The 22,567-nt window shown below is 34.9% G+C and overlaps 1 protein-coding gene across 3 annotated transcripts in view; it reads right to left on the bottom strand.

Annotated features, from left to right (window-relative positions):
• The window catches only part of CEP83 (centrosomal protein 83), a 119,191-nt gene that overhangs the window by 71,431 nt on the left and 25,193 nt on the right, over window positions 1–22,567 (bottom strand). For all 3 annotated transcript variants that reach the window (XM_041738318.1, XM_041738320.1, XM_041738319.1), the window contains 2 exons: window positions 3,857–4,130; window positions 3,235–3,385 (listed from right to left, as the gene is read on the bottom strand). In XM_041738318.1, coding sequence (XP_041594252.1) covers window positions 3,235–3,385; window positions 3,857–4,029 — 324 coding nt within the window. In that variant the 5' untranslated portion in view covers window positions 4,030–4,130. The remainder of the gene's footprint in view (window positions 1–3,234; window positions 3,386–3,856; window positions 4,131–22,567) is intronic.

The following is a 22,567-nucleotide window of genomic DNA, read 5'->3' as shown; positions in this document are numbered from 1 at the left end:
ATTCTTTAATTGACTATCTTTTATATCATTTTTCTATAAAAAAGCCAAAGGGATATTAAATCTTAGCTCAGAAAAGGGATTTTGCAGATAGACAAGATACTACATGCCTTTTCTGAAAATAATCATCTTTCATAAACACTTATTACAGTATTTCTGGTTGATTCTACTTTGTTGAATTTCTTTTATTCAGCTCGCAATTTGTACAAATTGCAAACATCCACAAAGCAAATAGCTAAATTACTCAATATGTGTATATAAATACATAGATCTTTATTTTAGTGTATTTTTGCCAGATAAATACCTTGAAGAAACCAGTCACGTTTATCTTGAAAAAGAGAAACTTTACCAAATTATATTTGTCAGCAAACATTTGAGAAGTTATCACATGGAAAAATGTCCAAAGTTATTTTGTGTAGATCTAAGAACAGTCCAAGAACCAAGAGAGAGGCAACAGGAAGGATGATTTCATTTCAACAAGAGAGGGAAAATAATTAACATACCCCAATCCATAAATGGAACTGGATCACCCTAAACATTCACTAGGTTCTCTCCCACTGAAAGCGCTGAAGCAGAAAATAAAGATCCCTGTGTCACAATTGTTCCAAAAAAGAATTCTGCTTTGGACAGTGTATTAGTTTCCTAGAGCTACCACAACAAAAAACCACAAACTGGCTATCTTAAAACAACAAAATTTATTGTCTCATAGTTATGGAGGCTTGAAGTCCAAAATCAAGGTGTCAGCAAGGCCACATTCCCTCTGAAAACTGAAGGGCAGGAGGCTTCTTCACCTCATCCTAGTTGCTGGCAGTGCTGCTGATCCTTATCCTTCCCGGGCAGCTGCAGCACTTCGATCTCTCTTCTGCCATGACAGGGCACTTACCCTGTGTTTCTGTCTGTGTCTGTTCTCTTCTTAGAAGGACACCAGTCACAGTAGATTAAGGGCCCATGATCTTTCAGTATGACCTCATCTTAATGAATTACATCAGCAAAGACTATTTTCAAACAAGGTCACATTCTGAGGTACTGAGCATTAGAAGTTCAACATATATTTTTGGCAGACAAGAAACTCATCACAGATATGAAAGAATGAGAGGATCATCAACTCTAAGATGCTTAAGTTTTAAGTACATATGAAATAAGAACACTATTATATATGAACAGAACAATTCCAGTTCATTCATTTATTCTATTTATTTATGTCATTCATTGTTGAATATTTGCTAGTATATTATAAAATATATAAATACAAACATAAATACACTTGAGCACTGGAGACACAGTGAAAAGAGCTCCTGCCCTTATAGAGCCTGCATTCAAACAGAATAAATGGCCATAATTTATGAATATCTATTATGTGTCAGACACTGTACTAAAAATACACATTATTTCATTAGTTCTCACAACAAACTGCTGTTAACAACTTTTATCCTCTTTACCACATAATAAAACCAAGGCATAAAAACAGCTGTTTGCTGATGGTCATCATCTCACTGGTTAACTGACCTTTTTTTGTTATAAAATGACCTTTGTACGTGACACTCTTTTTGTCTTGAAGTAAATTTTATCTGATATTAATTACTGTTTCTTCAGAGTAACATGTAGAAATGCTTCTTTGTACCAAGGGCATGTAAACAGTAAGCTTAAGAAGACTAGAGTGTTTATATCTACAATAGCAGAATATTTTGAATTCCTTGTATTCAGTGCTCACAGATTCTCATTTCTATAGGCCTCTCAATATTTGCAAAACGAATTAATTTACCAATTCTATAGTCTTAAATTACATTTGCCTATTCAACTCATATTTCTGAGGTTTTTGTTTGTTTCACTATCCTAACTACACCTAGGAATAAAACAACTCAGTAGAGGCTCCAACTCAAGCTTAGCGGTGGCGTTCCCAATAATGGAAGATTTCAAGAAGATACTAAATAACCAACTTCTAATGCTGCTATCAAAGGAATCCATGAATTGGGTGATATGCCATACTTGCTAACTTGAAAGGTAGCTTTTTACTCTACCAACTTATGACTTCAATATTAAAAATACCTTATTATTTGTACCAAGCACTAGATAAAAAGAAATACACAGCTGGTGCCACCTAGAGATTAAATGAATACAGGAAAATATCACTGCTTGGCATCTACTAATTTTAAATTTAGATTAAATTTGGTGCTACAGGAAGTTTAGCTTTGGTCTTCTTTTTAGGCAAATAAATGAAAACTATAGTTAGTACTTCACAGTACCAACTATTTTTTGCTTTAGAAACTCCATTTACCTTACACTGCACACACAAATTATGTGCACATATTGTTTTTATAGTCTTTTAAAAAGTCCCTCAAAAATAACTCAGTCTTATCAACTATACTTCAGTAATAACTTTTTTCATAAAAAATAAAACTTCAAGAAAAGTCCATCAGTCTTTTTTAGCTCAGTTTGTTATAATACTTAAAGGAGAATTAGTAAAACTTCCTTTAAAACAGTATTTTTTAAACTCTGAATATTTATCAATTCAAACCAGCCTTTCCCCCAATTATTCTGAAGAGTATAATATTTAAATCAGAATAGTAATTTAATGCAAATTTACATGAAACAACGGTTTCATGGCGTAACCCTACATGGTAGCTAACAGTCCAGAATATTTGAAAGAATATTAAATTATACCACTGGATATACAGCAAAACACTCATTCGAAATATAGGCAGAATTCATCAAATTTAACAACATCTGACTATTTGTGTATCATGGCGCAAAGGCAGGCCTCCCAAAGATGAGCTGCTTTGGCATAAAGATTATTTTCACTTACAAGCAATCAAAACCAAGCAGATTTAGGAAAAGCTCTTTACCTGCCCCTCAACTGCCTAAATTTAATTGGAAAGGAGAGCCTATACCAAGAAGAGCGCGATTAACAGAGGTTCCTCTTTACCTAACAAATTTATCTGCTTAACAGGGCAACCTTTGTTTCCCAAACATCTCCTCTCACCATCCTGCTGATGATCTTCTTTCTCTTTATACCCCCAGACCTTGTCTGTCTCCTTAGCTCAGGACATCACATAAGCCTCCTATTGCCTATCTTTGGAATTTCACAATTGTGTGGATTCTGCATACTTTCTAAACTAAATTTGATTTTCTCTTGTTAATCTATCTCATGTCAATTTGATTCTTAGTCCATCTTAGAAGAATCCTGAAGAGCAGAGGAAATTTTTTCCCAATAGCACTAACTGAAATACATTTTCTTACCTGCAGTTTCATTTCTTCTAAGTCTTTAGTTTTCTCTACTAATTCCCCTCTTAGCTCTTGGAGCAGCAGCTGAAATTTTTCCTGGTGAGTTTGCTTTTCATTTAACAGGCGCTTGAGTTCATTTTGTGACTTTATGTACTCATCTTGCAATCTGATTTTTAAAAAAAGAATTCCATTTTAAGGGTATTCTTTGCTTTCTAATTGCATTACTTTATGTAAAGTCAACCAACACCACAGAACAAGACCAATTTCGTATATCCATTAAATTCACATCTTTTCTTTTAGAATTTAATTATTAACACTATAGTTTATCTATACAATTTTACTTGGGGAGGAACACATTTAGCCACCTAAATACATTTAATTTTCTATGTCTTGCTACTTTCAAAGAAAGACTTCTAAATACATAGCACATTTAAGATCATGTTTAGTTGTGAATATAGTAATTTTAAAGCAAAATTTTCACCGTATTAAAAAAATGTTAAATGACATTTTATGATATTTCGAAATGACAGTTTCGAAAGAATGCAGACAAAATTATACTGTATGTTCCAGAGCAAACATTCAAACAAAAAAAAGTTTTCTTAATAAAGCCCCTCATATCCAAATTTAAGCAATTTACCTTGTGTGTTCAGCTTTAAGAGTCTGATAGTTAGATTTATGATGTTCACATCGTAGCCTTTCATCAATTAACATTTTTTGGAACTCGGATTGAGAACCTGTCAGCTCACTGTCTCCACCAGGAGGAAAAATGGGGGGAAAGGTGTCCATATTGGTAAATGTGCAGTTAACCATGTAAAAGTAAGTCTGGCTTCCTTTTTTGTCTTAGTTTTCTTTTCAAGGGTATTTTCCACTTCCTTCTTGCTAAGACAGACTCTCAGGATGCCAAATTATACCTGCATAGAGAAATACACTTAGTTAGTGATGAGTTAGACTCCTTCAGTGTTACATTCTTTTTATCCCTTCTTTTTACTCATCTTTCATTTCTAAAAACCAAATTTTCGGATTTTGAAATTGTTTATAACAAAAAATTGAATCATATCTTAACACATTTTCTTTACTTCCACTCTAAGTTTCTGAGACCGTCAACGTCATATCTTCAAGTATTAACCTAACTAGAGTTACTGACTTTTCCAGTTTAAGTACTCCCCAGATTGACAAACTATGGACATTTCCTGAAGCTACTAGGGTAAATTTCCTAGAAGGATCTTAGTACAAAATCCATACTCTGAAATCAGGGGAAAAGCCATTTAGAATTTGACAAATGATTGGAGAAAATTATAATCTTCGCAAAGATGACCTTCAGCAAGTAACTATGTCTGTGATTAATGCTACAAAGGGTCTTTTATTTGACACAAGGTGAACTGTACTCACCCTGCAGACTCAGATGAGAAATCAGTCAACACAAAAATGCTGACCACCTATGTATTATATGTATTTTTTCCTAATTGCATCTTCCTTAGTCATGGATCATCATGAAATAGCTTTTCCTACTACAAGATATTCAGCATACACAAACCAACCATCAAATTACTCAATCTTTCTTTTAATATACCATTTCTGATAAATTGATGTAATGTCTGCATACCACCTAAGACTTTTCAACTAAAATTGAAGTTACTTCGGTTTTCTGTCAAATCACATTTTAATAGAAGGGAAAAAGTTTTCCAAGAAAACTTTACTTCTTACTCATGTTAAATGTGCAACAGTACACTGTCTGTAACAGCTGCCACAACATTATCCTGTCAGAAGTATACACTTGTCAAGGAGTTAATTAATCGGATCATAAAACTGGCATGTAATTTTGATTCTTCTTTTCAATACAAATTAATTTTTAAGAGATAGAAACAATAAATTTATCTCATACTTTCTAATAATACCATCTAAAAGGCATTATAAATTATAAGGCTTTAATTTTAATAAAAGCTTAAATTATGTTAAAAAAAAAAAAGAGCTACCCCTCAGTCCCACTACTAGCAAAACAAAGATTTCCAAGATAAAATGAAGAATTTTTTATTTTTATTCCAGTTGACAGTAAATATTCTAATTCCTACTTTAAAATGGAAGTTCCCATGCAAATAAAATTCACTAAAACCTGGATATTTTAGGAAAACAGGGTTAAAAGGATTTAAATCTTTCCCTTTTTAGCACTAAAATCTACTACAAATACTTTTCAGGAGTAACTGTAGGGTATCCATTTCCCAATCACCACCACATTATTAACCTTAAAAAAAAAAAAAGTGTCTCTTCTTCTAGTTATGATAATACAGTATCCAAGAGCAAGATCAAGTACATCTCTTTCTCTTAGGTCTACAATCAACTACGAGTGGTAGGGTGTGAGAGCTCCCCTTGCTGAACTTCACAACTCCATTTTAATGAGGTTTCCCATTATCAATTTTCACAACATCATCTCCAATTCTAGTTCCACTGCAAATGTATGTGTATTGCCCTCTGGTATCTTCTCACTTAAAGTTATAAACTCCAGGTTTGCATCTGCAAACATTTTCAGACTTTTATCCAAGGAATATTTCAGAATCACAGAAAATTATATGCCCATTTGCACAAGTATTACCAGTTCAGAATGAATTTTGTTTTTAAGTGTTTTGCACATATATTCAGTTCTCTCCAGTCCAGTAGTAATCAATTTATCAAAGATAATCTTGGAAAATATAGTATCCTCCAAATAGATATCTAGTAACATGGACAGAAAGGCATCATAAAACATAATTTTTTCTCTGATCTTCAAAAGTGGTTCCACAATTCTATACTCAAGCTTACATAGAACTTATATCTTTTATGCTAATTAAATAAAGATGTTTTTAGCTAACAACAAAAGCCCCAACTACCTTAAACAATGCAGGAAATGTATTATCAATCTCTTACACTACGGAATCTGAAGATAGTCTTCACTTCTGGTATGAGAAGACAAGGTAACTTAATTTAGATCAAGCCTCCTGCTTTGGACAAGAAAAGTTGGATACATATTTTAATAATCTGCTTGAAGACACTGGAAAACCAACAAGAGAATAAATATTTACTGAAATAGGAACAGGAGAAGATGTGGATGCAGAAAGATGAGACTGGCATTTGAGACCACTCTTCCCCTAGAGGCATCTGCCAGTTCCAGAGAGGTGGTTAGAAGATGGGATGCCTTCTGACAGTCTTCAAATTCAAAGACACACAGATTAGACCAGCAAGGAGTAGAGAAGCCCTGGTGAACACCCACTTCATTTTGAATACAGACTTTAAAGGTTTACCCTTATTATTCCTAACAAGAATAATCTAGATGGATATTAGAAGAGGCTGAAACTTGCTTTAAAAAACAATTTTACAAATAAATGTGACCCAATTTTTTTTTTACTTTTAAAATTCAAATCCATGGGAAGATAAAGGCAACATGAATTAAAATCACAAGAAGCAAAAGACAACAGATACAAAAGGGCCTCACTATTAGAGTTATTAGACAGCAATTCTAACAGAAATTTTCTTTATTATTGTGTACAAGGTAATAGAAAACAAGGTTGAGAATTTTGTGAGAGAATTAGAAAACCTAAAAAGAAACCAATGGAAACTCTAAAGCTGAAAAATTCCATAACCAAAAATAAAAACTCAATGAGCAAGCATAACAACCTAGATAGGACATAGCTTAAGAAGATAAGTTAAAAGAATATGTTCAAGCTGAAGCAGAAAGAGAAACAAGAATAAAAAAATACAAAAAAGGAAGACCCACAACTATGTGGCCAAATAACCTTCAACAAAGCAAGAAAGAATATTCAAAGGAGGGATATTCAATGGAGCCACCTAGGCAGGTGGCTTAGTCAGTTGAGCATCTGACTCTTGGTTTTAGCTCAGGTCATGACCTCCTGGGTAATGGGATCAAGACCTGCTTCAGGCTCCATGCTCAGTGAAGATTCTGCTTCTCTCCTCCCTCTCCCTCTGTGAACATTTCTGTGTGCATGGCAATGGCTCGCTCTCTCTCTCAAATAAATAAATCTTAAAAAACTATTTTAAAAAAATATCCAATAGAGAAAAAGAAAATCTCTTCAACAAATGGTGTTGGGAAAACTGGACAGGGACATGTAGAAGAATGAAACTGGACCACTTTCTGTCACTGTAACGAAAGTAAATTAAAAATGGATGAAAGATCTAAATGTAAAACAGGAAATCATCAAAATCCTAGAGGAAAAGCAGGCATCAATCTCCCTGACCTTGGTAACAGCAACTTTTTATTAGGCACATCTCTGGAGGCATGGGAAACAAAGCAAAAATGAACTACTGGGACTTCATCAAGATAAAAAACCTCTGCACAGCAAAGAAAACAATCAACAAAACTAAAAGGCAACTAATGGAATGAGAGAAGTTATTTGCAAACGACATATCTGATAAAGGGTTAGTGTCCAAAATCTATAAAAAACTTACCAAATTAACACCCAAAAAGCAAATAATCCAATTAAGAAATGGGCAAAAGACACGAATAGACACTTTTCCAAAGAAGACATCCAGATGGCTAACAGACACATAGAAAGACACTCAACATCAATCATCATCATCACGGAAATATAAAACAAATCAAAACCACAATCAGACACCATCTCACACCTGTGAGAATGACTAAAATTAATAACTTAGGAAACAACCAGTATTGGTGAAGATGTAAAGAAAAGGGAACCCTCTTACACTGTTGGTGGGAATGCAAACCAGTGCAGTCACTCTGGGAAACAATGTAGAGGTTCCTCAAAAAGTTACAAATAAAATTACCCTGACCCAGAAATTGCACTAGGTATTTATTCAAAGGATATAAAAATGCTGATTCAAAGGGAAATATGCACCCCAATGTTTACAGCAATGCTATCAACAATAGCCAAATTAGGGGATCCCTGGGTGGCGCAGCGGTTTGGCGCCTGCCTTTGGCCCAGGGCGCGATCCTGGAGACCCAGGATCGAATCCCACATCGGGCTCCCGGTGCGTGGAGCCTGCTTCTCCCTCCGCCTGTGTCTCTGCCTCTCTCTCTCTCTCTCTCTGTGACTATCATAAATAATAAAAAATTAAAAAAAAAAATTAAAAAAAAAAAAAAAACAATAGCCAAATTATAGAATGAGTCCAAATGTCCATCAACATATGTGTATGTGTGTGTACATACATACATATGTGTGTCATAGAGTATTACTCAGCTATCAAAAAGAATGAAATGTCATTTGTTATAACACGGACGGAATTAGAGTATATTATGCAAATGAAATAAGTCATCAGAGAAAGACAGTATTCATGATGTCATGCATATGTGGAATTTAAGAAACAAAACAGATGAACATAGGAGAAGGAAAAATAAGATACAAACAGAGAGGCAGGCAACCCACAAGAAGACCCTTAAATACAGAGAACTGAGGGTTGCTGGAAGGGAGGTGGCAGGGAATGGACTAAGTGGGTGATGGGAATTAAGGACAGCACTTGTTGGGATGAGCACTAGGTGTTACGTGTAAGTGATGATTCACTAAATTCTACTCCTGAAACCAACACTACATGTTAACCAACTTGAATTTAAATAAAATTAAATAAGAAAAATACAAAAAAGGAAAGAAATACAGAGAATAAAAACGTCATTCTAACCAATATGCCCATTGGAGTCCCAGAAAGAAAGAATAGTACAGAAGCAATACCTGCCAAAAAAAAAGGTTGCCAACTTCCTACGAAAACCAAAAGCACGTAAATAAAAAGAAATCTGCATACATCTCATTAAATAATCCACATCTGAGAACATCATCTTAACATTTTATTAAAGAAAAGGGGAAGATTGTAAGATCAGCCAGGAAAAGAAACAAAGGGCCTTGAAAATAAGCATCAAATGACTTTAACAATGAAAGCCAGAACACACATAATAATACCTTTACAGTGCTAAAAGAAAATAACTTCCAAACTAACACTCTATGAATATAGAAAAAAAAAAAAAAAAAAACCTTTTCAAGAATATTGGTAAAATAAAGACATTTTCAGATAAACAAAATCATCCCATAAGATGATACACAATAAAAGAAATGGTGAAAGAGTCTTTCATACACAAGGAAAATTATTTTAAATGTGGACAATACAAAAATAAAGATAAATGAAAACTGGAAATATGTACATAATTCTAATTGAATACTGAAATGCATGAAATAGTATCTGGGTTTTTTTTTTTTTAATATATATAGACTTAAAATACATAAAGAAATGATATATAAGTCAGTAAATGTAGAATTACCAGTCTTACAGAGCCCTTGCACTACATGGGAAAAGGCTGAAAGTATCAATGAATATAACACTTTGGTAAGTCAAGAATGCATACTGTAATCTCTAGGAAAGAGGTTGACAAACTAGAACTCATGAGCCAAATTTGGTCTGCAGTCTTGTTTTGTATGGCCCCAGGCTAAGAATGTTATCTCTTAAGAGCTTAAAAATTAATACAAATGCAAAACTCCTCAATAAAATATTAGCAAATTGGGGCAGTCCCAGTGGCTCAGCAGTTTAAGGCCGTCTTCAGCCCAGGGCCTGATCCTGGAGACCCGGGATCAAGTCCCACACGTTGGGCTCCCTGCACAGAGCCTGCTTCTCCCTCTGCCTGTGTCTCTGCCTCTCTCTCTCTCTCTCATGAATAAGTAAAATCTTTTTAAAAAAAAAAATTAGCAAATTGAATCCAACAATGTATAAAAAGATTTATACACATGACCAAGTAGAATTTATTCTAGGCATGTAGGGCTAGTGCAACATCAAAAAAAAAAAAAAATTAATGTGATTACATGAATAGACTAAAGCAAAAAAAAAAAAAAATCACATGATCCTATCAATAGACACAGAAAAAGCATCTGACAAAATCCAACACCCATTCATAATTTTAAAAACTCAACAAACTAGGTATGGTGAGGAATTTTCTCAACTTGCTAAAAAAAAAAAAAAAAAAAAAAACTATAGCTAACATCATATTTAGTGATAAGAAAATAGAAATTTTCTAAGATCAAGAGCAAACAAGAATGTCCCATCTCACCACTCCTTCTCAACATCATAGAGAGAAATCTTAGCTAATATAGTAAGACAAAAAAATAAAAGGCATATAAATTCAGAAGGAAGAAATAAAACTTTCTTTGCAGATGACATGATGGTCTGTGAAGAAGATCCAATTTAAAAAAATTCTTCTGGAACTGATAAGCAATTATAGCAAGGTTGCAGGATACAAAGTTAATATACAAAAAAGCCCATCACTTTCCTATATATCAGCAACGAAATAAATGAAATTTGAATTTTAAAAGACCATTTACATTAGTATCACCCAAATTAAATATCTCTAAACTTAACAAAATATGTTCTTTTTTAATATGAGGAAAATTACTAAACTCTGATTAAAAAAAAATCGAAGAACTAAATAAATGGAAAGATATTATTCTATGTTCATGGATGGGAAGACTCATGCTGTCAATATGTAAATTCTTCCCAACTTGATTATAGATTCAATATGATCCCCAAAAATAATTTTTTGTGGATATCGACAAAAGACCCAGAATAGCTGATACAATATTGCATTAGCACAAAGTCAGAAAACTGATGCTAGCTGACTTTGAGATTTATTATAAAAGAATAGCATTTGGTGTGATACTGGGGCACCTGGTGGCTCAATCAGATAAGCAACTGACTCTTGGTTTTGGCTCAGGTCATGATGTCAAGCTGCACACTGGGCTACACACTCTGCAGGGAGTCTGCTTGATATTCTCTCCCTTTCTTCCTTCTCCCACTCATGTGCATTCTCTCTCTCTCAAATAAATAAATAATATCTTATTTATTTGAAAGAGAGAGCATAAGATGAACAGGGAGATGGGCAAAGGGAGAGGGAGAAGCAGGTTCCCCACTGAGCAAGGGACCCTGATGGGGAGCTAGATAGCATGACCTGTGCCAAAGGCAGATGCTTAACTAAGGTACCCAGGCACTCCTAAATAAATCTTTTTTTTTTTTTTTTTTTTTTTTTTACAAAATGTGATATTGGCAAAATAATAGACAAATAGATCAGTGGAACAGAATAGAGTCCACATACAGACTGAAACAAATATAGTCAACTGATCTTTGGTACAGGAGCATACGCAAAAAATAGCACACATACAAAACAAAAAAAAGAGTGGATCTAGGCAGACATACCCATCACAAAATTTAGCTCAAATAGATTATCCACATAAATGTAAAATGCAAAACTATCAAATTCCTCTGATATAGCAATAACTTTTTAGATACAACACCAAAGGCAAGATCCATGAAAAAAAATAGTAATTGGTAAGTTAGACTTCATTAAAATTTAAAACCTCTGCTCTATGAAAAATTTGCCAAGAGAATGAGAAGATAAGTCATAGCCTGGGAGGAAATATTTGAAAAAGACTGAGCTAGATAAAGGACTGCTAATAAAAATATACAAAGTCAAATTCAACAGTAAGAAATACTGAATTAAAACCTGGCCCAAAGATCTTAAGACATCCCACCAAAGAAGATACATAAGCGGCATATAAGCATATGAAAAGATTGTGCAACATCATATGTAATTAGGGAACTGCAAACTGAAACAATGAGATATTATTCCAAATCTATTAAGGTGGCCCAAATCCAAACACGGACAACACCAAATGTTGGTGAAAATATGAAGCAATAGGAACTCTAATTTATTAATCTTACAGTCCAGCCTACAGTGCTCCTTGATATTTACCCAAATTACTTGAACTTATATCCACACAAAGAACTGTACATGAGTGCCAAAGGCATCTTTATTCATTAATTGGCAAACCTTGGAAGCAACCACAATGTACTTCATTAAGTGAATGGATAAACTGTGGTATATCCCAACAATTGACTATTACTCAGCCTAAAATGAAATGAGTTATCATACCATGAAAAAATATAAAGGAACCTTAAGTGCATATTACTAAATGAAAGAAAGCCATTCTTCAAAGGGATACATACTGTAGGATTCCAATTATATGACATTCTGGAAACAGTAAAACTATGAAGACATTTTAAAAATTAGGGGTTGCCAGAGGTAAAGAAAAAGGAAAAGATAAATACTTACTTATCTGACTCTTCAAAATAAAAGTTTGCTGAAACTTTCTATAGGATAACCCTTAAAGAACCCTAAAAGAGTGGGAAATTTTACATTACTCAAAACACTCTAAAAAATGGTTTCTCAAACTTTGTACTACTGACACTTTAAACCAGATAAATTCAATTTGGATAGGGCCAGGGACCTATCTTGTACATTGTAGGATATTTAACAATGTTTCTAGTCTACTCATTAAATGTCAGTAGCACCAGAAGCAATGAAAAACAAAAGGTCTTCACATCTTGCCAAATGTAACCGGGGGTAAGGGGGTGCGGGGCAAAAATCATCTCAGCACCCCCTCATTTGATCATGCCTTCATTGAGAATTTCATTTAAAAGAAGATAAACAGGGAGATAAGATGAAACAACAAATAGGAAAATGGAAAACAACAGACTTAGATACATATCAGTAATTCTACAGATTAATGCTTCAAGTAAGTGAGAAATTTAAGAGAAAAAATATAACTCAACTATATAATTTTTTGTAATACATTTTTAAAACATAAGGGTACATAGGCTGAAAGAATAAAAAGCAAAAACAAACATTAAAGACAGATGACAAAACTACATTAATATTAGATAAAGTAGATTTTAAGGCCAAAAAACAGCCAAATAGAAATAGTCCTAGAGATGAAGACAGACATTTGTGAAGATAAAAGGTTCAATACACCAGAAAGATAGGATACTTTTAATACAGAAAGGTAACTGAAAAAGCTACATATGCTTAGAAAGAAGACATTTCTAAATAACATGAATTAAAGAAAAGGTCACAATCAAAATCAGAAAATATCCAGAAGTAAATGAAAATTTACTGGTAATATATCTTAAAACTTTTGGAATAAGACTTCTACCTCTGGGATGATGGAACAAATGTACATTTCCATATTAATCTCAGTAACACAAATAAAAATCTTGAATGGGGGGGGGATGATATGTGTACCTAACACATAACACAACTCTGAAAAATGGATACCTAAAAACCTTAGGAGGGATCCCTGGGTGGCGCAGCGGTTTGGCGCCTGCCTTTGGCCCAGGGCGCGATCCTGGAGACCCGGGATCGAATCCCACGTCGGGCTCCCGGTGCATGGAGCCTGCTTCTCCCTCTGCCTGTGTCTCTGCCTCTCTCTCTCTCTGTGACTATCATAAATAAATAAAAATTAAAAAAAAAAAAAAAAAAAAAACCTTAGGATAAAAGAACTGACACTCGGCTGGGTTCCCAGGGTTAAGCCTGCTCTCTAGCCAAAGTAATAAGAAAGGGGAAGCCTAGCAAGACAAAAATGTTCTAGACAATAACAATCTCCTCCAGGAAAATACTACAGAAAAATCTATGACTCCACCACCAAATATGGCAACAAAAGCCAGATTTTAATAAGGTACACTAATACCCTGGTTGGATGATATACAACAAGGCCAACTAGAAAGCTGGGACTTTTATCCCTGCTGAGCAATAATAAAACCCCATGTTTTGCAATATCAGGGTGACTACATGGGGCACCTAAACTTTCACCCCTATCAACAGTAAGGAAGAACACCTACCTTACCCTGCTGAAGTGACATCAGATAAGCACTACTAGAGAAATAGGTCTGGCACTACCATCCAGCAATAATGATCTGCCACAACTCAGGTGTCAACAGAAGCCAACTAGGGAACTTAGACTTCTACCCTCAAATGGCAATAATGAGATAACATTTCCCCCCTTTCCTGTGCCAGAGAGGTATCAGGAAAAGCCAGAAATAGGAAACACAGTTTCATAACACAATACCCCAAAATGTCCAGGTTTCAAGAGAAAATTACTAGTCACACCAAGAATGAGGAGGATCTTGGGGTGCCTGGGTAGCTCAGCTGGTTAAGTGCTAGACTCTTGATTTTGGCTCAGGTCATGATCTCATGGGTCATGAGATGGAGCCCCATGCTGGGCTCCACTCAGCAAAAAGTCTGCTTGAAGATTTCTCTCCTTCTGCCCTTCCCCCAACTTGCATGCACGTGCCCTCTCCTCTCCCTCTCTTTCTCAAATAAATAAATAAATCTTATTAAAAAATGAGGAAGATCTCAAATTGAATGTATGTCAACACTGAGACAACAGATATATTAAAGTCATCTAACATAGATTTTAAACAAGTCATTCTATTAGTATTTCAATGAGCAATTGTAAACAAGCTTGAAATAAACAAAAAAAACAAAAAAAAAAAAGCAAACAAGCAACCAAAGAAAAACAGATGTCAGAAAAGAATAGAAGATATAAAGAAGAACCAAGTGGAAACTACAGAACTGAAAAATATAATGGCCAAAATAAAAATCTAACTTATGAACTCAACAGCAGAAATACAGAAGAAAAAGAATGAACTGGAAGACAGAACAGAGATTACTCAACCTGAACAATAGAAAATAAACATAAAATGTAAGTAACAGATGCTCAGGAACTTATGAAACTAAAATAAAACACCTACCATTTATGACATCAGAGTATGATTCCATTTATAGGTATTATCCAAAATAGGTAAATCCACAGAAATAGAAAATACACTGGTGAGCTACCTGGGACTGAGGGAAGGGAGAAAGAGTGACTCCTTAATGGACACAAGAGTTATCTTTGGAGGTAAAAATGTTATGGAACTAGATAGAGGTGGTAGACATACACCACTCTGAACATACAAAATGCTACTGAACTGCACACTTTAAAACAATTTCATGTTATATGAATTTTACCACAACATAAAAAAAGAAACTTGGCAAACTAGGAACTGAAAGGCAGATCAATTTAGCAAAAGATGTACACAAAAAGAATACAGTAGGGGTGCCTGGGTGGCACAGTTGGGCTGAGTGCCTTGGTTTCAGCTAGGGTGGTGATCGCAGGATCATGAGATTGAGCCCTGCATCTGGCTCCCTCCACCCCAACAGCCCCATGCTCAATCTCTCTCTCAAATAAATAAATCTTAAAAAAAAATATAGTAAACACTGCTTGATTCTAAAATCTTCAATGACTTCCTTTCAAAATGTGAGGAAAACAAAGATGTCCATTATCACCAATTTTATTTAACACTGTACAAAAAATGTGGAACAAAGGTTAAAAAAATTAGAAAAGGAAAAGTAAAACTTTCTTTATATAAAGATGTGTTAATTTTGTATGTAGAAAATCCAAAAGAATTCACAGAGCAATCATTAGAGGTTCATATGATTGCTAGGTAGATGAATATATAAAAATTAATTGCATTCTATGAATCAGCAACAAAATATTTTAAAGACATTCTTAATGGCATCAAAAAATACCAAACGCCAAGGCAAAAAGATGTGCTATTTATTCAGATACCTATCAGAACAACTAAAAAAGACCTAGGTAAATAGAGATACGTACCATACATTGGAAAACAATGTTCTTAAAGACATAAATTCTCCCCAAACTAATCTACAGATGCAACACCAATCAATATCCTAGGCAAGTAGGGGTGTGTGTGTGTGTGTGTGTGTGTGTGTACATATGTGAAGTTTAGCATGTGAAATTTACATGGAAATACAAAGGTAAGAAACATTTTTTAAACAAAAGCAGAAACAATTTTAAAAAACAAGACAGGAGGACTTTAGCTACTGGATATTAAGACATTTTAAATCCACTCTAATTAAGCTGGTATGGCACTGAATTAATTATAGACAGAGATCAACAGATCAGAATACACCCACCCATGTAAGACATTTAAGAACAAAGGTGGTTTTGCTAATCAGTGTGGAAACAGAAGTCTGCAATAAAAGGTACTGGGATAACCAGATCACCTTACATTAAAAAAAGGGGACCCAACCTTGCAATATACACTTAAGTTAAATACAGTTGGACTGAAGCTTTAAACGCAAAAAAAGCAAAGAACAAGTTGTTAGAGAGTATTTTCAATAACTCAGGGCAGAAAAAAACATACCAAAGAAAGCTAAAAGGCAATTCCCTGAAAAAAGAGACTGTGCAACTTTTCTTTGTTGATGGGCCATTTGGATATCCTCCTTTGTAAAATGTTTATTTGAATCTTTTGCCCAATTATTTTTATTGAATTGTCTTTTTACATATTCATGTGTGAGATTTCTTTTAAGATTAAAATCACAATGAGAAAATCAGAAAGACTGACCATAACACATTTGAAGAAGACGGGAAGCAACAAGTTGTGGCGTAAACTGGCATATCTATGTTAGAAAAAAAAATGAGCATTATCTACTTAAGATGTATATATATACTATGACTCAACAATTTCTCTACTTGAAATACACCCAACTGAAATTTGAGTACAGGTACATCAAGAGATTTCTATTGTAATATTACTGTTCGTAACAGTAGTATTCCCAAATGGAACCTAGAAACAAACCAAAAATCCATTAACAGCTGAAGACACAAATCGTGGCATAATGAAACTGCACTTCTGTGGCAATGAAAATAACCTACAGATACACTCTACCTAGGTGAATATCAAACACTTTGTGCCAATGGAAGAAGCCAGACACAAAAGCACACAAGATTATTCTAAACATAAAGTTAAAAACAGATAAAACTCTAATATTTAGTGGATACATGGTTAGGTTTATTTAAATTATAACACTATAAAGAGAGGAAGTGATTAACATAAAAGTCAGGATAGTGTTACCTGAGAAAAGGAGGGTAGTGTCTGCTTCTTGATCTTTGTTGTGGTTATATGGGGGTTTTGCTTTGCAAATCACTCAAAAGGACAGTTTTTGTGCACTTTTCTGCCTTTTTGAATTCAGTTTAAAAAAAAAATCAGAATTTTGAATTCTAAGATTCAAAGTTTTAAATTTTCATTCAAAAACTGGGCTCAGTATCATCAACGATCCTGGTCTTTTTCATCGAAAAAGGGAAATAGGAGGCCTTGAAGAGAGAGATCTCATACACCACCATTCACTGCTGTTTGCAAACCCCAATAGGAAGGGGTTTACTTTACTACTACACCAGGAGGAAACAAGATTTTCTCCTTGCCCAGAAATAAACTAACCAATGAGAACTACCACAACGCAGCCAATGAAAAGCTGCCACAACCCCAAACTCTCCTCTTCAATGGACTTTCTTTCAAAACAACCCCTCCCAAGTCCTTCCTTCCCAGTATAAAAGAATACTCCTCCTCTCGTTCTCAGTACTTGCTTATGTTTTGCCATACTTTGTAGGTCTCAACCTGCATTTGGGGGTATTTCCTCTGCTATTCCTGAGTAAACTCTTTTTGCTAGTGAAATAACTAGAGATTTTATGTTTAATGTTGACACCATACTTCTGCCAATATATCCTGTTGGCTTAATTCTCCTTATGGTGGTGAGGCTACAACTTCAGACATCACATGGACACAGAAAACAAGACCATTTCACCCACTAGTTCTGTTAGGTTTAGTCTTTTTGTTTTCAAGTTAATATTTACATATAATAAAGTGTACAAGTATACAATTCCATGAGCTCACAAAGGAAGAATCCAAAAGTAGTCTATCATTTAGGTATTGTATTTTGTTTACCCATTTTCTTACTGATGGGCACTTAGAATGCTGCTGGTTATGAATATTAATTATGAATAAAATCTTAAAAAAAGAATGCTCATACTAGCTTTATTTATTTATCATGAGAGACACAGAGAGGCAGAGACACAGGCAGATGGAGACGCAGGCTCCCTGCAGGTAGGCTGATGCAGAACTCAATCCCAGGACCCTGGGATCACAACATGAGCCAAAGGCAGATGCTCAACCACTGAGCCACCCAAGGGCCTTGGTACGAGTGTTCTTCTATAAGACATTTTGTGGACATGTTTTCAGTTGGTGAGAGAGCAGTAAATATATAAGTAATTGCTGGATCATCGAATATATGTTTAACTTTAAAAGAAACTGACAGGGCAGCCCTGGTGGCTCAGCGGTTTAGCACCACCTTCAGCCCAGGGTGTGGTCCTGGAGACCCAGGATCGAGTCCCACATCAGGCTCCCTGCATGGAATGGGGCTTGCGTCTCCCTCTGCCTGTGTCTGTGCCCCCCCCCCATAAATTAATTAATTAATTAATTAATTAATAAACAAAATCTTTAAAAAATATAAAAAATAAAAGAAACTGACAAATCTTTTTCTATAGTAGTTATACTATTTTCTGTTTCAATCAAAAACATGACAGTCGTTTGCTCCACATTTTTGCCAAAATGTGGTGTTGTCAGTTGTCAACAAACAAACAATAAGATATCTGGGTAAGATGACCAAGCAGGAGGATCCATAGGTCACCTCGTCCCATAGATACAAAAACAATCATAAAACAAGTAACAAATTGGCAATAAGTACACACCTAACAATGATTACTTTATATGTATATGGACTAAATTCTCCAATCAAAAGATATAAGGTAATGAAATGAATTAAAAACAAGATCCATCTATATGCTACCTACAAGAGATTCATTTCAGACCTAAAGAAACCAGCAGATTGAAAGTGAAAGGATGGAGAAGCATTTTATCATGTAAATGGATGTGAAAAGAAATACAAGAGGAGAAATACTTATTATATCAAAGCATATTTTTTTAAAATTTTTTTTAAAGATTTTATTTATTTATTCATAGAGACAGAGAGAGGTGCAGACACAGGCAGAGGCAGAGGCAGAAGCAAGCTCCATGTAGGGAGCCTGATGTGGGACTCAATCCAGGGTCGCCACAATCATGCCCTGGGCTGCAGGCGGCGCTAAACCGCTGCACCACCGGGGCTGCCCCAGACAAAGCATATTTTAAAACAAAGACTGTAACAAGAGACAACGAGAAACACTATATAACCATAAAGGGAAACACTCAACAAGAGGATATAATTATAAATATTTATGAGCCCAACATGGGAGCACTCAAATACCTAAAAACACTTGACAACACAAAGGAACTAATTGATAGTAACAGTAGGGGACTTTAATAATCCAGTTACATCAATGGTCAGATCACCTAAACAGAAAATCAACAAGAAAATAGTGGCTTTGAATGACACACTGGGCCAGATGGATTTAACAGATATACTCGGAACATGCCACCCTAAAAACAGCAGAATACATATCCTTTCCAAATGTTCCAATACTCCAAAATGGAACATTTTCCAGAACAGGTCACATATTAGATAAAACAATCTCAATAAATTAAAAAAGATCAAAGTCGGGATCCCTGGGTGGTGCAGCGGTTTGGCGCCTGCCTTTGGCCCAGGGCGCGATCCTGGAGACCGGGGATCAAATCCCACGTCGGGCTCCCGGTGCATGGAGCCTGCTTCTCCCTCTGCCTGTGCCTCTGCCTCTCTCTCTCTCTCTCTCTCTCTCTCTCTCTCTGTGTGACTATCATAAAAAAAATAAAAATAAAAATAAAAAAATAAAAAAATAAAAAAAAGATCAAAGTCATACCAGGCATCTTTTCTGACCACAATGTTATGAAAGCAGAAAACAGCCACAAGAAAAAAATCTGGAAAAAGCACAAATACATAGATATTAATAACATAGTACTAAACAATTAATGGATTAACCAAGAAATCAAAGAGGAAATAAAAAAATACATGGAGACATTCCCATCAACAGTGCACAAGGTTCCTTTTTCTCCACATCCTCATAACATCTGTTGTTTCTTGTGTCTTTTAATCATTCTGACAGGTGTAAAGTGATATCTCACAGGTTTTGATTTTCATTTTCCTATTGATGAGTGATGTTAAGCATCTTTTCATTTGTCTGTTGGCCATCTGTGGGTCTTCTTTTCATTTTTAATTGGATTATTTGTGGGGTTTGTCTTTAGTTATACAAGTTCTTTATATATTTTGGATACTAACCCTTCATCAGATAGGTCACTTGCAAATACCTTCTCCCATTCAGAAGACTGTCATTTAGTTTTGTTTTTTTTTTCCCTTGCAGAAGCTTTTTGATGTAGTCCAATAGTTCATTTTTTGCTTTTTTTCTCCCCCCTGCCTTAGGAGACCATCTAGAAAAATGTTGCTACAGTCAATGTCAGACAAATTATTGCCTATGCTCTCTTCTAGGGTTTTTATGGTTCCCAGTCTCACATTTAGGTCCTTAACCCATTTTAAGTGTATTTTTGTGGATAGTGTAACAAAGTGGTTTAGTTTCATTCTTTTGCATGTAATTTTCCAGGTTTCCCAACACCATTCATCGAAGAGACAGTCCTTTTTTTCCCATTGTGTTTTCCTGCTTTGTCAAGGATTAACTGACCATTTAATTTTGAGTACATTTCTAGGGTTTCTATTCTGTCCCATTGTTCTGTGTCTACTTTTGTGCCAGTACCATATTGTTTTGATCAATACAGCTCTGTAATATAACTTGAAGTCCAGAATTGGAAAGCCTCCAGCTTTTTCTTTTACAATGTTGCTTTGGCTATTCAGGGTCTTTTGTGGTTCTATATAAATTTTAGGATTGTTTCTCCTAGCTCTGTGAAAAATGCTACTGGTATTTTGATAGGGATCACATTAAATGTGTAGATTGCTCTGTGTAGTACTGACATTTTAACAATATTTGTTCTTCTAATTCATGAGCATGGATTATTTTTTTCATTTTTTTGTGTCATCTTTAATTTCTTTCATCAGTGTTCTATAATTTTCAGAGTACAGGTCTTTCACCTCTTTGGTTGGGTTTACTCCTAGATATCTTACTGTTTTTGTACAATTGTAAATGAGATTGATTCCTTAATTTCTCTTTCTGCTGCTTCACTATTGGTGTATAGAAATGCAGATTTCTGTACATTGATTTTGTATCATGCAACTTTACTAAATTCATTTATCAGTTCTAGCTGTTTTTTGATGAAGTCTTTCAGATTTTCTTTATAAAGTATCTGTCATCTGCAAATAGTGAAAGTTTTACTACTTCCTTGCCAATTCAGATGCCTTTTCTTTCTGTTGATTGCTGTGGCTAGAACTTCCAGTACTATGTTGAATAAAAGTGGTAAGAGTAGACATCCCTAAGACAATCAAAATTTTCAAAAGTTTATTTGGGAGTACCCATCAATTCCAGTCAGAAAGTGCCAAAGTCAAAATGCTTAAAGCACATCACCAACAGGAGTAAGTGGAGTGGTTTTTACATGGAAAATATGGAAGGAAAGGAAGGAAATTACGTGACGGATATAGCTTAAAGAGTTGACTTAATCAGAAAAGCCTAGTTGGCTGTGATTGGTTGTTCTTAAGTTTCATTTTCTTGGATTCAAGTACATGGATTTTGGCTTAGGCTCTGGTTTGCTTACACAGGCTAACAGGGCATTAGGGTCACCTCAGTCTAAAAGCTCCTTGGTTTAATTACTTTAACAGGGTCTTTTTCATTTTAGCCATTCTAAGGAATGGAAAGTGATACCTCATTGTGGTTTTAATTTGCATTTCCCTGAAGCACTTCCCCTCCCCATATTTCATGGCCCAAGATCTTCTCAACCCATGCTTTAAAAATGTTTGCAACAAAGAATGTTTACTTTGCAACTAGTAAAATGGGAGTGATTTGTATATTAGAAACAAATATAAATTTAAAATTTATGTCATGTACTAATTACTTGTAGCTTCCTGAGCACACACTGCTGTTTCTTACCTCCATGTCTTTGCAAATAAATACTAACTTCCTTGCCCTGAAGGCCTTTTCTATCCCTCCATACCAGTGAATTCCTCATCAGCCTTCAAAACCCTGTTCAGGATTTTATCACTTCTTCCATGAAGTACTTCCTGACTTTCACAAACATAATTAGGTCACTGTTCTGTCTTCTATCTTATATTTTAGTATATGTAACGCATGCTGTATAACTTCCTTCAGGGCAAGAAATAACTCCTACTCATTATAACCCCATACCTAAAAAAAACACAGGCACATATTAGCTCAAAAATATCAAATAATTGTGTTCATCATTCTAATGCTGCTTTAGGCTCCATTCACTTTAACATCCACTTCTGTAACTGAGGCTTTTGGACTGTATTGGGCTGAATGCTGGCCCAAAGAAAGATATGTCACTTCCTAATCTCTATAATTTAAGAATAGTACCTTATATAGCAAAAAAAAAAAAAAAAAAGTGATTAAATTAACGGTCTTAATAGGAGGAGTTTATTCTGGATTATATGGATGGACCCTAACTGCAATCACATGTATCCTTGTAAGAGTGAGGCAGAGAAGTTTTGAGACTGAAGAGGAGGTGGCAGGGTCACCAAAAGTCAGAGATGCTGCCCCAAACTAAGGCATGCCTAGAGCCAGAAGAAGCTGGAAGAAGGAAAGGATTCTTCCTCAGAGACTTTGTAGAC

Source organism: Vulpes lagopus, chromosome 23 (assembly GCF_018345385.1).
Source record: "Vulpes lagopus strain Blue_001 chromosome 23, ASM1834538v1, whole genome shotgun sequence".
Lineage (NCBI taxonomy): Eukaryota > Metazoa > Chordata > Mammalia > Carnivora > Canidae > Vulpes > Vulpes lagopus.
The sequence above is the reverse complement of the archived record's forward strand: the minus strand, read 5'-3'. Positions and strand labels throughout refer to the sequence as shown.